Genomic DNA, 17568 nt, shown 5'->3' with positions numbered 1-17568 from the left:
AGCATCTGTTCACATAGCAGCATCTGACTAGAAGAATAGGTTACCCTCTCATACAAGAACACACGGCACATGTCGGTTCACTAAGAACTGGGGTACTTTATTTCCCATTATGCAAAACAAACATATAACACCATACTACAACACATAGCCTGCAAAGAAAATAAAAGATTAGGTTGTACGCTCTACTAAGAAAGGGTCGACATCACCTTATTAATATGCAGTCCACACTCAGCAGTCATCTAGGTTCCCCTCTCGTCTGGGTCTTGGCTCGTCTTGAAGTCACACCTCCGCAATCACGGGTACACGGCTGCACCGCTATGCGCTGTTCCCTTCACCCTTCTCCAAGCCCCTGGGACCTTCCTCTCATCGGCTACTCTCCTTCCCTGGCTGTTCTGCTAGGAGAGTATCTGTCTCTCGATTCTTCTCCGCTTTTAGAATGGTGTCTGTCTTCCCTGGAATAAGTAATAGGTTTGCTACTAACGGCTAGATGCCGCCTACGAACTGACCACACAACTATCTCGGGCTTTCACTAATATAGAAGCGTGTTTCTTCATGGAAAATTCCAGCCAGTAACCTGCCGCCCACCAAATTCTTGTACCTCCCCGTACCAAGGACACGTTCCCAGCCGGCCGGCCTGATGTTGTGTCTTCGGCATGAAGAAAAATACAATCCTTCGACAAGGGCCGGCCTGAACCGGTTCTCTCCAAGCGAACAACACCTCGTAACTAAAACATTACACTTGACCTAGAAGCATCCCAAGCTGCCGGGGCAGAAAGAAAGATGGAGTCTCTCCCGTTTGAGGCCTACCAGGTCCGAATTCAGCATAACTCCATGGAAAGTATAATAATACCCTAACTAAAGGACGGATTATCCCTGATACTAGCGAATCTATCCCCCAGCCTATAGGTATAAGCTCTAATCTGGGGAGGAGGATGCAGAATTACATCAAAATGCCTCGTAAATAGGCTCTATCCACTACTCTGGCCCTTACACTGGAATGATAAGAGACTGAAGTCACCATCAATCACCTTTCCTCAAAAGAGGGCCGGGAAAATCGAGCAGAACATTTCACCCTTGACTTCAGTCTATTATACATTCATCAAACAGAACTAACATCTGTGGAAGAATAATAGGAAACAAAACTAACTGATCTATGTCTAGTACCAGGTTTGCAGTATTGAAGTAGAGAAGGAATACACTGAATAAAGCAACAGATAGCAATCAGAATGCTAATAGTAATTAAGATCCCCCCTAATATTTGACGCAACATATGTAAATCAGGTAGCCAATTAAAGAGCCAGTCAAACCAGCCCTGGTCAATGTGTTTTCTAACCTCTTCCGTCAAGTCATGAAGTTTGTCAATATGAGCCTGAATGGATTTTGTATGGTCAGACAGGTTAAAACAACAAAGACCCTCAAAATCAGAACAATCATGTCCATGTTTAAGCAAAAGATAATCAATAGCCGCCCGGTTCTGCAAGATAGCTCTACGTTCACCCTGGGCGTCTAATAGTATGTCAGACAAAATCGTAGAAGTATGATTAATGGATTTTACCATCCAGCAGGCCATTTTCCCAATAGACTTGGCATTATAGACCGCCAAGGCAGGAACACCAACAATTGAGAAAGCTAAGCTAAGGGATTCAGATTTGGAATATAAATGCATAGACGAATCACAGTCCTCCTGTAACATTACAGCATCTCGGATCACACGGGAATTAGCATGAGGATGTGAGGAGAACATCAACAAACTCAGTCTGGTAATGGCACAAGGGCCTCCGGAAATGTTCGCGGGAATATATGGCCAGGATGTATTACCACAAGAGAAGAGCCAACCAGATGGTAGCAGCATTGTACGGTAATGACTGGGGGTCACCACTAAACTCTTACAAGTCATATTATTTTGAACAGAGGTACATAATTTCGGTGATCTTCGGAAGCACAAAGTCCTTTCATGAGCTGTGAATGATGTAGCACCTTTCAATTTTAAACGCACACACTCAGAAATAGCATTAGGATCACAAGTAAGAAAGAAGCATAAATCACCCTGCGTGATATTATAAGTTATTATCTGGGACTGGATCAAGGGTGTTGAATCGGACAACTCAGTACATAAAGGGCAGTATTCATGTGTAGCAACGTCTCCCAAAAGGACATTAGGACGGGCATTCGATACATTGAAAATATGGGCCAAAGTCTCCAATGAAGCAGGGACAGCTACTAAACAAGTTGCTAGAATGTCAGTCACCGACCGCATCGGCGTTAAACAAAAATGAGGGGCATTAGTCACTCGTTTGGCCAAAGTAGTCCAAAAGTTCGATGATGAATCCCACGCAGCAAAGGAACGCGGCATCCGGGTTCTCAAATCAGCCCGGGTTGATGGGTTCCCTCCTCCCCCATCGTAGCAGTCCAAAAGGAGTCCAACGCCGACACATCCTGCAGCAACAGTCCAGAGAATGATCTGAAAGAAAATCAAAGACAGGCATTATTCATTCTCGTAGGTAACATTTGTCAGCTGGGACAGCTTCCCAGCTATCTTTCCCTGGTCTCATGACTAGAACAGTATTATCATGACCGGTTGCAATAATCTCAGCTTGTTCAGGGGGATTCTTAGGCGATTGCACCCAAACTCTAGCTCCAGGATTATCCGTGGAGCCGAATCCTTTTTGTCCTCGTACAGTTAGCAACGTTGGGGCAGTGCCTTTTGTGATCTCACCACTGAAAACAGGCATTATCAACAATTGAGCAATTCGGTCAGTTTTATGAATCGGTAAATCAACCTCACTGCTATTCAGCAGGAGCACCTTAATCTCTCCCTGATAGTCACTGTCAATGACTCCTCCGAGCACTTGAATACCTTTCACAGCCAGCCCCGATCTAGGGGCGATTAATCCAAAATTTCCAGTGGGTATACAGACACCAACACCGGTTTCAATGATGACTCAATCTTTACTCTTCACAGTAGTATCATTCATGGCATGCAGGTCTAGACCTGCCGACCCCGGGGTCGCTCTGCATGGAGCCAGTGCTCCGGGGGTAATTTCCCAGTATATCACAGGGTCACCAATTTGATTGGGCTTTGCATCGACATTTGGAGGAAACAAACGCATCAATGGAGATTCAGCACTTAGAAAGGGACGATTATTCAAAATTAACAAGGCCTGAAATAAATAGTCCCTCCAATTCCTATAGCGGTCGCCGGTTAGCTTACACAGTTGATGTTTCAGCAAACCGTTCATCTGCTCAATGAGTCCCGAGGCCTGAGGATAATATGGTATATGAAACACCCATTCAATATTATTCTCCACACAAAATTCCTGTACCAATCTTCCACAAAAATGGGATGCATTATCAGATTGAATTTGGAAGGGGACACCATAATACAGCATAATCAATTCCAATGTCTTAATTGTATTCACTTGGGTAGCTTGTTTACAGGGGAGGGCCACTAACAGGCCACTGTATGTATCCACAATGGTGCAAATGTATTGACAGTTTTTACTCATAGGAAGTGGACCAATATAGTCAATTTGCCAAATTTGAGCGGGCAGTTTCCCGCGATGTAAATGACCTTTAACAATTTGAGGCACTTTCCGCTGTCTAGCATGCTGACAAATGGGACAATGCAAAATAATGTCTTTGATTAAATCTAAAGGAATATAAATTCCTCGATCAGCGGCCCACCTGCTAGTGGCTTTCTCTCCATAATGTCCTGCTTTCTGGTGGGCCCATTTCGCCAATCCTTCCATATCAGAATCCTGCATGTCCACCATTGCCTCAGCAATTTTAGATTGTTCATCTGCAATATTATGAAAAAATTTGTCAAGGGAGTCTATTGGGGTATGAGCATCCACGTGAAAGATTGTAACAGTACTTTGCGGGAGCATGTCCCAAATCTCTTGCCATAATTCTTTCCCCCACAGTTCTTTTGAATGCAATTCCCAATTATGGGAATGCCAAGTCGGTAACCAAACTGCCAATCCATTGGCAGTGGACCAGGAATCAGTAAAAATATGACATGTGCCAGGTAACTCTTGCTTCAGAACTTGATAAACAGCATAAAGCTCAGCAAATTGGCTGCTCTTTCCCTCACCAGTTGTACTCAGCAACTTTTGTGTGATCGGATTATAGGACACTGCCTTCCAGTGTCGTTTGTCCCTATGAACCTTGCCGAACCATCAGTAAACCAAACGTGGTTTCTGTCCTCCAGGGACAAATCATCAAATGGCTTACCCCACTTGACAGGGGATTCCTGTACTAAAGGTACGGAGCATTCACTCTCTGTCTCAACCGATGGTGCCCGCGCCACCTGCTCATGCAAGGATGCAACTCCCTTTGGTCTCACACGTGCCCTGTCCTGTATGTACCATTTCCATTTAATCACACTCGCCTCCTGAGCATGTCCAATTCTGTGAGTTTTCGGTGAACTCAAAACCCACTGCATGATAGGAATTTCAGGTCGCAGGACCACATCATGTCCCAAAGTTAATTGCTCGGTATCCACCAAAGCCCAATAACATGCAAGCAACTGTTTCTCAAAAGGTGTATAACGCTCACCAGCATCGGGTAACTTTTTAGTCCAAAAACCTAATGGTACTTTACTTCTGCCTTGTTTTTGCCACAAACTCCAATTTGCATAAAGGCCTTGCACAGACACATTCAAATCCACATCACCATCGCACACAGGCCATAAATCCAGGGCATACTGAATCGCTTCTTTTGCCAAACTAAACGCATCTTGCTGTGGTTTACCCCATTCAAACGCATTCTTTTTACGAGTGACTCGATACAAGGGGGCCAATATTTGACTCAAATGAGGAATATGCTGGCGCCAAAAACCAAATAAGCCGATGAAGCTTTGGGCTTCTTTCCTATTCCTCGGAACTGCAAAATCAAGAATCTTTTGTTTTACTTGTGGAATCACCTCTCTGTGACCTTCATGCCAATTAATACCCAAACATTTTACAGTCTGGGATGGACCTTGTAATTTATCCGGGTTGATTTCCCAACCTTTCTCACGCAAACACTCAAGGATTTTATCTAATTGGGTCTGAACTTCATCTTGTGTTTCACCTTGAATCAGAACATCATCAATATAATGACATATCTGAATTTTCGAATGTACAGGTACCTCAGCCAAATGCTCTGCCACCAGCCGGTGACATATCGTAGGACTATGCACATAGCCCTGGGGAAGACTTCGAAACGTCATTTGACGTCCGTTCCATGTAAAACTGAATTGTTCCTGGCATTCAGGGGCAATCGGGATTGAAAAGAAAGCATTAGCAATATCAATGGACGCATACCATGTACCTGGATGCTTTTGAATTCTTTCATTTAAAGTAATGATATCCGGTACTGCGTCAGTCAAAGGGGGCGTATACTTGTTTAATTCTCGATAATCAACAGTCATGCGCCAGGAGTTATCACTCTTACGCACGGGCCAAACAGGATTATTCCAGGCAGAAGTAACCGGAGTTATAACTCCTGCATCCACCAAATCCTGAATAGTGGTACTAATTTCTTCATGACCACCTGGAATACGATACTGCTTCTGGCAAACCACTTTTGTCGCCTGGGGAATCTTTATGGGGGGCATTCTTAAACGACCAACCCGTACGGGTCTGGACGATATATAATGTTTAGTTCCAAATTGATAACATCCATCATCCAAATGTAAAGTCATTCCTTTCAAAATGTCAATTCCAATTATATACTCTACGAGGGGCACGACTAATACAGAATATTCTTTTCTAGGAATTCTGCCTATTCGCATTTCAATTGTAGTTTGTACTGCGGGAGTTTCCTTCCCACCTAAACCAGTAATTGTAAAAAATTGGCCTTTAAATTTCTTTGATTTTCCATGAATAAGAGTGGCCTCCGCTCCTGTATCTACCAATGCTCGGGCCCTTTGAATATTACGATGTCTCCAAAAAATTTCAATATCTACATAGGGTCTATTATCTCGGTGAGCCCATCTGTGTACGGGAGCTTGACCTACTTCCTAGTCGTTTTTACTGCGTTCTATCATCCAGGACAAATCAGGATAAAGGTTCTCACGTTTCTCAGGTATCAATATATCATGTTCATATCCATCTCCCTTACGAAATGGATTCCTGTCCTCCGCATTATACTGTGAATTTCGATCAGAAAATCTGTGTCGATCCTCCCTCCTCCTCAACTCAGGGGACTGATCTCTTTCATCTCTACGTTGGCTGTTACCATAATCATCTCTCCCCCTTTCTCTCTCCCCCTCTCTCACTCGCTCTCTTCCATGACGAGGGGACGCATCACGTACATATCGTCGATCATCACGACGATCAGAGCGCACACGTCGGTTGTCATCACCGCTGTCATCAGAATACTCACGATCACACTCATTCGTCCGCACACGCCGGGCACCTTCCTTTCGATCCAAACCGCGCTTGCGAAACAAGTCCCACAAACGAGAAGTAGTTTCACCATCAATATCCTCCTTCCTCACACCATCAGCCAGAAGTGCCATAAACATGTCACGTCTAGTAAGCTTATTGTCTCCAGGAGTACGAGTGTCAGGCCGAGACTGACGGTCAGGTTTAAACCAGTCACCCAGCTCACCGAGCTGGCGCACAGATTCCAGTACCATAGATAACGCATTACCAGTCTGATTGATCAATAAGGTCATCATGACCTGCTTATAAGCAACCGGGGAGGAACGAATAATACGATTCCGCACAGAAGACGTCAACAAACCATCAAGTAATCTGTCAGCAGTACTCAAAAAAATCGCAGTTTTCATCACCTCCTCTTTGAGACGTTGTGCAGCATCGCGCAATGTATACCACGGCTTGTCATTCACAGGCCAGTCAGATTCAGTAGGGTACTTTTGATTCCACCCCTCAGTCGCCAACTGAAGCAAACTGATTTGACCACCACCATTATAATTACGAAAATGATCTTGTACAGTAGAATCCGAACTCAAGGAACAGAATTTCAAAGAATCGCCAGCATCCAACATAATGCCAGCAGCGCCCAGTTCATAAAGGCGCACCATCCACGTAAGCAAGGTCTCACCAGCGCGCTGTCGAAATCGCTGCAAAATATCACTAATTTCCTGTTGAGTAAAATCCTCCAAAGAATCCAAAGGAATACCGTTCGGATTACCGGGAGCCTGCTGCAACTTTCTACGAAAAACAGGATGTGCAGAGACCGCAGGAAGAGCACCAGAAGGAGCCTGAGAAGGAAACCCAGGAGAACAATCCGTATGAGAATTATCAACAGAATGCAAAAAAAGTAAAAAAAGTAAAGTCCACATTTGTAAAGCGCACAATCACCCGTAAGGGTCTCTAGGCGCTGGGGGGCCGTCGGGAAGATTAAGCGAGCTATTGCCCAGAGTCACATGGTGCTGGGCTAACCTGCCGCCGGAGCCGGGGATCGAACCGTGGTCCCCAGATTCCAGCGTCAGTCGCCCTGGCCGCGGCGCCACGCGATCGTAGTCGCGGGACTCAACATCTGTAGCACAAGAAGCAGACTTAAAAGCCTGTCCGGAGCGAGAAGACTCGCGGTAGTTAGACTCCTCATCTGAGGAACGAGAATCACTCGAATTCCAGATATTACCATCCCATTCATCAGGATTCCAATCCAGTCCGGCTTTCACCACGACCAATCGCACTTTCCGTTTAGAAACGTGACCCCGACGAGTTTTGTATTTATAACGTGCAATCCGCACAGCCGCCCTTTCGGCGATAGTCTGATACGTCTCAAGCTTGTCGGCAAGCAATTTATTTTGACACCGCAACAAAGTACGATCATTCTGAATTTCAACAAACGTCCGTTCCATTTCTACATGCTCCTTCTGCAATTTCAACAACCTCTCATGTACAAGTCTGTACGCAGACAAGACAATCCAACCCCTGCGTCCCAAAATAGGAAGCTCATCACCCTTCGCAACCGGCGCCTTCTGCAAACAGGAAATCACATCATCCGGCTCCGCCAGCCCCAGACAAGAATTCCAATTTTCACTCAAACCAGTAGAATCAGCCCACTCGCGGGTCAAGGCCTCATAAGGCGTTGAATCCCAGCCGGGAATATCAACAGGTAACTTAAAAACAGATTTCGACTTTCTCAAAAACATGTCGACAAAACAAAACTACACACACAAAATAGAAAAAGAATACACAAACGAAAGCACGTACACGCCGAGGACAAATAGACAGACAACAACGACGCACACAGGCTACGTAAACGGTTCGTGACGCCAAATGTTCTGCTTGGGTTCTCAGATTAGATAGAACCAGCTCATCAGAGCCTTACTAACCCAGCCAAAACGTTACCCTCTGCCCCTCCCTAGGACCTATTCACAACAGGTATCTACCCCCTAAGGACAGGGAATTCCTAAGATGCATACCATGTACCTCCTATAATATTAGCAATCAGTGGCCTCGCGGTCCCATTCGAACCCAGACCTCTCTACCCCGACGGCAGTATCAGAATCGGCGGCCTCGCGGTCCCATTCGAAACCAGACCTCTCTACCCAGACGGCAGTATCAGAATCGGCGGCCTCGCGGTCCCATTCGAGCCCAGACCTCTCTACCCAGACGGCAGTATCAGAATCGGCGATCTCGCGGTCCCATACGAACCCAGATCTCTCTACCCAGACGGCAGTATCAGAATCGGCGATCTCGCGGTCCCACACGAACCCAGATCTCTCTACCCAGACGGCAGTATCAGAATCGGCGATCTCGCGGTCCCTTACGAACCCAGATCCCTCTACCCAGACGGCAGTATCAGAATCGGCGATCTCGCGGTCCCACACGAACCCAGATCTCTCTACCCAGACGGCAGTATCAGAATCGGCGATCTCGCGGTCCCACACGAACCCAGATCTCTCTACCCAGACGGCAGTATCAGAATCGGCGATCTCGCGGTCCCACACGAACCCAGATCTCTCTACCCAGACGGCAGTATCAGAATCGGCGATCTCGCGGTCCCACACGAACCCAGATCTCTCTACCCAGACGGCAGTATCAGAATCGGCGATCTCGCGGTCCCACACGAACCCAGATCTCTCTACCCAGACGGCAGTATCATAATCGGCGATCTCGCGGTCTCATACAGACCCAAACAACCTACCCAGACGGCAGCTTATCCTATGATTACCATTATATAGAGGGATCGATCTCACTATTCATCAGGGTTATAGAACTACAATGTCCCGGATCACACAACCGTTGCCAATTTAGATAATGTGCAGCGGGGTCGTTAATTCAAGGGGCTCCTCTCTCCCTTATTCAGTTACCACTTACCTGATCAGGGTTAGCATCTGTTCACATAGCAGCATCTGACTAGAAGAATAGGTTACCCTCTCATACAAGAACACACAGCACATGTCGGTTCACTAAGAACTGGGGTACTTTATTTCCCATTATGCAAAACAAACATATAACACCATACTACAACACATAGCCTGCAAAGAAAAGTAAAAGATTAGGTTGTACGCTCTACTAAGAAAGGGTCGACATCACCTTATTAATATGCAGTCCACACTCAGCAGTCATCTAGGTTCCCCTCTCGTCTGGGTCTTGGCTCGTCTTGAAGTCACACCTCCGCAATCACGGGTACACGGCTGCACCGCTATGCACTGTTCCCTTCACCCTTCTCCAAGCCCCTGGGACCTTCCTCTCATCGGCTACTCTCCTTCCCTGGCTGTTCTGCTAGGAGAGTATCTGTCTCTCGATTCTTCTCCACTTTTAGAATGGTGTCTGTCTTCCCTGGAATAAGTAATAGGTTTGCTACTAACGGCTAGATGCCGCCTACGAACTGACCACACAACTATCTCGGGCTTTCACTAATATAGAAGCGTGTTTCTTCATGGAAAATTCCAGCCAGTAACCTGCCGCCCACCAAATTCTTGTACCTCCCCGTACCAAGGACACGTTCCCAGCCGGCCGGCCTGATGTTGTGTCTTCGGCATGAAGAAAAATACAATCCTTCGACAAGGGCCGGCCTGAACCGGTTCTCTCCAAGCGAACAACACCTCGTAACTAAAACATTACACTTGACCTAGAAGCATCCCAAGCTGCCGGGGCAGAAAGAAAGATGGAGTCTCTCCCGTTTGAGGCCTACCAGGCCCGAATTCAGCATAACTCCATGGAAAGTATAATAATACCCTAACTAAAGGACGGATTATCCCTGATACTAGCGAATCTATCCCCCAGCCTATAGGTATAAGCTCTAATCTGGGGAGGAGGATGCAGAATTACATCAAAGTGCCTCGTAAATAGGCTCTATCCACTACTCTGGCCCTTACACTGGAATGATAAGAGACTGAAGTCACCATCAATCACCTTTCCTCAAAAGAGGGCCGGGAAAATCGAGCAGAACAGCATGTTCCTTAGAGCTGGGAAGATGGTGACTTTAGCACAACAAACTGTTTGATGATGGCCTCATTTTTAGGGAAAAAACAGACACTTTTATCCAGAGCACTTTTTCCCCACAAAACTACAAATTTTGCTATGTTGGTCGTATTTTCTTGGTCGCCTACAGGAGAAGTCACAAACACTAGGTACCCTTAGAATCCCCAAGATGCTGGAAGAGGTGCAACTTTGGTCTAGATACCTTATGTTGTAAAAAAGTTATGGAGCCCTAAGAGCAATACCCAAAACAAGGCTCTGTCCTGGGGGGAGACGGCCCAGCAGTTAAGGGGTTAAAATATACATGTCATGCGAAAACTATTAGAGTATAAATCAATAAAAGAGATGCTATCCATTATAAATCTAAACTCCCAGAGACATCAATTGTTAATTGGGTTAATGTTTGGAATTCACAGCTAAAATAGCTCCATTTATAGATCAATCTAGATTCTGAATGATTTAGGACCCTTGAAAAAGAAGTGATTCAAATAAATATTGGAACTCTGTAGATGAGAAAGGTTACCTCCAACATTTGCCATATAGCTGTATGTACATCAAGGCCTGTGGGATAAGATCTAAAGCCATATACACCTAGCTTTAAATTAAACCAAAGTTGCTCTAGGTATATTTGCTGAATCACAAACCCCATCTGCATAATATGCTGACTTTTATTAATTGAACTCTTCCTAGGCCTAGGAATCCTAACAATACTTCTTGACTGGAAGAAAACTCTAAAACATATCAATAAATGCATGATGAGCCTGGCAATGCTCCACAAGAAGTAATGGCAGTATACATTTTGGGAAAACTTACTCCAGTAACCTATCAAGACTAATTCGAAATAAATGTGACCGATAATTAAAGAAGAAAAAGCCACCTTTAACATCATATTACTCATTATTCTTCCCCTCGATTCCTTAATTCCATTAGCCAGCACCCAGGCCAGCTACGCTTCCTCAACATCCTTTCCCTTTATATCCACTAACAGGTTCACATACAATCTCTAATCATACATTTATTGCCCTTAACAGTCTCATTTCTCTCCTACTCTTCTATTCTGCTGTTCCTCAACACTACGTCTATTCTTCTTTCGCCATCTGGCACAAGGTGTAGTTTAACCTGCAGAAATAGAAAGCAAACTGTTCACATTTCCTATACACCTTTTTATTGGCATGCCATTCCTATATTTCAACTGTTATGGAAATGCCTCCATAGATAATTGGGGTAATATATGTAACTGAAGTATTTGAAGAGTCCATACAAATCTTCTCGCTTAGATCTTGTTGCCTCAGTTTACCTGTTTGTATTCTGTTTGCATACTAAAAATGTTGAAATTAAAAAAGAAATGTGGGGAGAGTCTGTATAAGCTTTCAGATCAGGCTAACATTGTTTAAACTATAGCCCTGGTAGGTACAATGGTCAGATTGTGCTGAGTATGGAGTTCAATAGAGATGACATGGGCATCACATTTTTACAGCAACTGAATGGCGACCTAAGCACCCATGCTTCATTTTATTGACCTGATCACTTGGCCTGGTGATGCAGGTGTTGAATCACTGTGTTTGTGTCTGCGGGAAGGCCCTTTCAGAAGAAGCCACATGACTAAGATGTCCTCCTGTAAATTACAACCCTCCCAAAACAAGAGGCATAACCCATTAGTTAACACATAACAAATATGCCATCACTAAACTGCAATATCCTGTAAAATAGAAAAGAATGGTAACAGACTAAAACTAAGTTCTTGATAAATTGCACACACCATTGTTGCATGAGAATACTGGAACTGCTGTCTTGCATTTTGAAATTGAGAAGCTCCTTTCCCTTTCACGTTTGTTAATCTATGAGGCAGACTGAAGTCCTGGCCAAGTGCCAAACCACATTGGTCATATACTCTGGGTCCCGTTCTTCTCCTGTATACAGGATTATATGGTGAGCGATGGTACTGGTAGTAACATTTCAGTGACTGAAGAGAGGAGCACGTTCAAATCTGCGCTGAGATGCCACCACCAAATGATCCAGATCACCAAATGTGCTACTCTGGCATTCTGCATCAATGCCAGCACCAACAGAAGCAAAAACATATTTGCCATTGTGAAAGATTTCACGTCACCATCGGCTTCCCCTAACCCGATCACCCCCTCGTAGGACCTCTGTACCAATCTTTATCTATTCTTCAGCAATAAAATGACCGCCGTTTACAGCCACTTCAGCCCACAATTAACGGTGACAGACCTCTCCAAGTACCTGACGATAGCATCCAAAGAATCCGTGCTAACCACTGGGCTCCTCATCACCCCAGAAGAAACTGTCAGCACCATGAAGTCCATCTACTCGGGGGGCCCCATCCGACTAATGCATCTAACCAACTCATGCCTTTACCAAAGACACATGCCTTTACCACGCAATTCCATGGTAAAGGGATGTGTGGTAAAGATCACACCCCAACCACCCTGCCCTGAGCCCTAAACACTACCCTGATTTCCCCCCCGAGCCCTAAATACTACCCGACTCTCCTGAGCCCTAAACAAACCCCGATCCTCCCTTGAGCACACCCAGTCCCTCCAAGCCCTAAACACTACCCTGACCCCCCAAGCCCTAAACACTACCCCGACCCCCCTGAGCCCTAAACACTACCCCAACCACCTCTCAGCCATACACACTACCCAACCCCACCGAGCCCTAAACACTACCCCCACTCCCCTGAGCCCTAAACCCTGACCCTCCTGAGCTCTAAAAACTATCTTCCCAAAACCTGTCCCCAGCCTCACTTACCTCACTGGGTCCTCTCCCGATCCTTCCTGCTCCTGGGCCTGACCATCCCAACATGTCAACCATGCACTGCTGTAACTACGCAAATGCGTGGTTAAGGCATATCCGTGGTTAAGGCATGCATGGTGGAGGTTGCAGGGAAATGGCACGCATTGCTCTGTCTACATTGTTAAGGCTGTTTCCCCTCTCAATCTCCCACACTATGCCCGCATCACCCCACACCTGAAGGGACTCCACCGGCTCCCCATTCTCAAACTAGCACAATTCAAACTGCTTAACACACTTTTAAGGCACTACATACCACTGCCCCAGCGTACCTCAAAAATCTCATCTGCTTTAGCAAACCTTCCAAACAACACTGCTCATCTGGACTCCTACTTGTACAAATCCCTCACATACAGAAAACCAGTCCTGGTAGTTGAGCCTTCTCCTACATCACTCCTAAGGCATGAAATGACCTGCCGCTATACATAAGAGCCTCCTCCTAACTTATTAGATTCTGCAAGAAGCTAAAGACCTAGCTTTTCAAGTGCCCCCACTAGGCCCTCATTGTGGGTAGACTCATCCTGCTCAGCACTAGGGTACCCTCCCAGCTGCACTGTACAAATATGCATAACATACCAAATGCACTATAGATCACTGCTACATCAGTCTTGACACTGACATGCACTTCTTTTTAGGTGAATGTGCACGTGATCAGTCAAAATGCCATCACTCACAGTGTAAGATAGCCAGTGCTGACCAGTTGCCTCACACTGTATGTTGTGGTGGGCCGAAGCAAAATGTCACTGACAGACAAATGGATAAAGAGGGCTACCCCAAGTCCCTTGGTGTATGTATAGAACGTAAGCATGTTTTTTATTAATGATTTTTTTCCATCACTGAAGGACAATTTTGGGAGAACAATTCTGCACCACGTAATCCTCTGCTAGCCATGTTATTCTCCATTCTATGTCTTTATATGTGATGGTTACAAATACCACAGCACAGAACCAGGCCTGATTCTAGTCTTGCATGCGCACTGCGTAGTTGATGTTTTCCTCAACAAGGAATTTACCTATGGCTCACAGTATCATCCCGGATGTATTATCTTCCATAAATGACACTGATGACTCTTGCCTAAGGACGTGCTAACCACAGACCGACAGAAATTATGGTCTGTGTGTCTTTTGTTTTCCACCTTCACCCTTGCTCTTCAGGGACACATCATTGCCCACAATAGCACTCACCTTTACTTTGCGGCTATGACACACCAAGACCAATCAGAGTTCACTCACGTCAATGGGAATCGATCTCCTGTTGTTAGTGGCCATCTTGGCGGTAAAATCAGATTAGGATGTATTTTAGTATGGGGTGGCATTAATGGCAAAATGTGGGTCCCACACAGAGGACATGGATGTAAATGACTTTTACAAGTTGGTGTGCTTTCAGCAACGTTCTAAAGCCTGAAAGACTAATCGTGTGTATATTGCTAATTTCCAAGAAGGTTTCACAGAAAAGAAACAAGAGCATGCTCCTTCCAAGATCCTAAAAGGTTATGTTTTTTTCTTTGCCAAACAGGTGTTTCAAGGGACTGGTCGGACTATGCGCTCTGGTGGGAAAAAAGAAAATGCTGGCTTTTGAAAACTCATTGGACCCTGGACAAGTATGGAGTTCAGGCTGATGCTAAACTTACATTCAGTCCCCAGCATAAACTTTTGCGTCTTCGTTTGCCGAACATGAAAACGGTGAGACTGAAAGTGAGTTTCTCAGCGGTGGTCTTCAAAGCTGTTGCCGAAATCTGCAGGACTATAAGTAAGTCAAATGGAAATACTAGCACATTAACTTGTCTGATATGAAGATTACTTGACTATTCACGTGAGGTTTGATTGCACGGAATCCAATGTACATACTTTTTAAGCACCTCAGCACATTTGTCTAACACTGGAGTGTCAAAATCAGGAATTGGGGTCATCTGTGCCGGCTTTTGAGAAAAAGGTTCCTCGCGGACAGCAAGCTGTGACATCCTGCCTTCATTGTGTCCACTTTGGCTGAGCATTTAATGCCCTCCCATCCTTGCCTCGCTGCTGGAATCAGATGTAGTTGGTGTAATTCATGTCCTTCGTTCGTTTAGTGCTAAAATATGAAACTCATAGCTTAACAAGATCAATAATTCATCAGACAGCACAGAGTCACTTAAAATCAGCGCCATTTTCTGTATTTATCCACTTTTAAAAATAAATGCTGACAGAAAACACATTGTTTTCTGTCTGTGTTTATCTGTAAAAACGGAAAACAGGGAGCCTTAATCAATATACATCAAACATTTTGCATCCAGTCTCCGAATTTCCCTTCACAAATCAATTTTATCAATATGTGGATTAAGATAGCAACACATAGAATGCACTGGTTTGTTAATGGAAAACACGGAACACATGGTGCCTTGCTTACATGGAACAAGCTAGCTAAAATGTTTTTTTTAATTATTCCTGATTTAAAATTAAAGGTAATGTGGAATTTCAAAGAGGGGCACATTTGAGTTGGTTTACTGTGCCAAATATGTACTTAGTATTCACTGTGTCTTACTTTCATGTTTATTTGCAACCACTTCAAACGTACTGGATAACTATTTTTCAGAGCCAGCTGTCCATATATTTAAGCTACGTGCTTATAATTGCTTCTAAGCAGTTAATCACCAAGCCCCGAATAAAGGCGCTGCTCTGAAACGAGAACATATCACCATCAGCAAGTAGATCATGGATCTATCTTAAAATATGCCTGAATAAAAATGTGTTTTTACACAAAAAACATTATTTCTACCAAAGCCATCGGGCCAACACTGAAAAGAGCAGATATTTAATTACACTTTTTTAATGTATTTTTATTTTCTCTGTGTATTCTAAGTTGTGTTTTACATCGTACTGTATTGTACTTTTGTTGGGTTTATTACCTATAGTCGAAATACGTTAGGACTGATGATCCTGGAATTAACATGTAAGAGGTGTATGCTCCATTCCTGAGCCATCTCTCGCCCGCTCTCAGCATTAGCAAAATAGTACTAAAGACAAGCCCCTAAGTCCTTCTTGTTTATACTGTGTAATATTATGCCTTGAATCGCACGAGCACCAACACTGTGCTGTTCAAACAAGCATTTCAAACCTAGGTAATCAAAATCAATTGCTTACTAGTCGAGTAGAATCACGTTTAAATGTATACTGTTCTTTTTTATTTCTTATTTTTGTATTGCTTTGCAGATATTAGACACCCAGAAGAGCTTTCTTTGTTAAAACCACCAGAAGGTTCTGTAAAAAAGAAAAAGAAAAAAGATGGCAAGGACCCGATGGATGAAGATATCCTTACTTTGGATGGTTATTCAACAATACCTGGGTCACCAGGTAACCACGTGCCCACATTTTTTTCAGAATTTGGTTTTATGTAAAATAAAGGCGTTTGTATGAAACTTAAACTTGTGTATTCAGAATCGAAACAAGAATATTACTACACTTACTACTTGAAGCATTTTACTTTCTATTTGAAGAAAACTATAGGCTATCCAGAAATGAAAGCAGTGGGGCATGCACTGCAAGCAGCAATAATTTGATCAATTACCTTTGTTAGAATGAGCTTGAAAATACCTTTTAGTCTACATTTAAAAGTGATCAGAAGGTACAGGTCTAGAGGCATGCCTTTATTGATTAGGACAAATTTATGTTGCAAATAGTGTCCCCATTTAACAATCTGTTGTTCATACCCAATAGTGCAGCATTAATAACGCATGACTATAACCAGGCTTTTTTAACAAATATATATGTCTTTTTCAGGACTTGTAGAGGTAGTTCGCACAAGCATCCTTCCAATGCCAGCATGACTGTTCTTTAATTATTACTATTTTACTCCATGGATGCTAAGTAGACCCAGTTCCTTTGACTCATTCCTTCATGTTTCATGTCAAATTATCCAATTCAAGAAAAATTCATCAGCCTACAAATATACTCTTAGGTTCGAATTTGAAATTTCAATTCCTACTTTATAGAAATTGAATTTTAAGAGTTTTCCAACCCTAGATCCCTCTTGCAAACAAATAGTGTAGCATATTTTCTGTCATGTTAAATCTATAGGTTGTGCTGTGGGAATGCAGGTGTTCCCTGAGGAGGGGAAGGGGGTGACCAGTAGGAAGTTGTCGATCACCCTCACGTGCCACTTTACCGGGTATTAGCAACACATTTCACCCACAAAATTTATTATTGACTTTAGAGACATGAAAAGATGGAGCAAGTGTTCACATTGTGCATGCAAGTTCCCTAAACATCACCATATATTTGAGGTGTTTGGAAGGGGATAGTTTTATCCATATTACATCTTAATTCCAACCAGTAATTTTTGCATAAACATGTACATAAGCTTATGACTAATAAAGTTACTCAATCAC

General features: G+C 44.0%; 1 protein-coding gene across 1 annotated transcript in view; it reads left to right on the top strand.

The window, feature by feature from the left end:
* Nucleotides 1-17568, top strand: part of FERMT1 (FERM domain containing kindlin 1) — a 323796-nt gene that overhangs the window by 88154 nt on the left and 218074 nt on the right. Inside the window, exons 3-4 of the mRNA XM_078649519.1 lie at nucleotides 14721-14954; nucleotides 16394-16534. Of these exons, the coding sequence (XP_078505645.1) occupies nucleotides 14721-14954; nucleotides 16394-16534 (375 nt within the window). The remainder of the gene's footprint in view (nucleotides 1-14720; nucleotides 14955-16393; nucleotides 16535-17568) is intronic.

Source organism: Lissotriton helveticus, chromosome 6 (assembly GCF_964261635.1).
Source record: "Lissotriton helveticus chromosome 6, aLisHel1.1, whole genome shotgun sequence".
Taxonomy (NCBI): domain Eukaryota; kingdom Metazoa; phylum Chordata; class Amphibia; order Caudata; family Salamandridae; genus Lissotriton; species Lissotriton helveticus.
The sequence above is the reverse complement of the archived record's forward strand: the minus strand, read 5'-3'. Positions and strand labels throughout refer to the sequence as shown.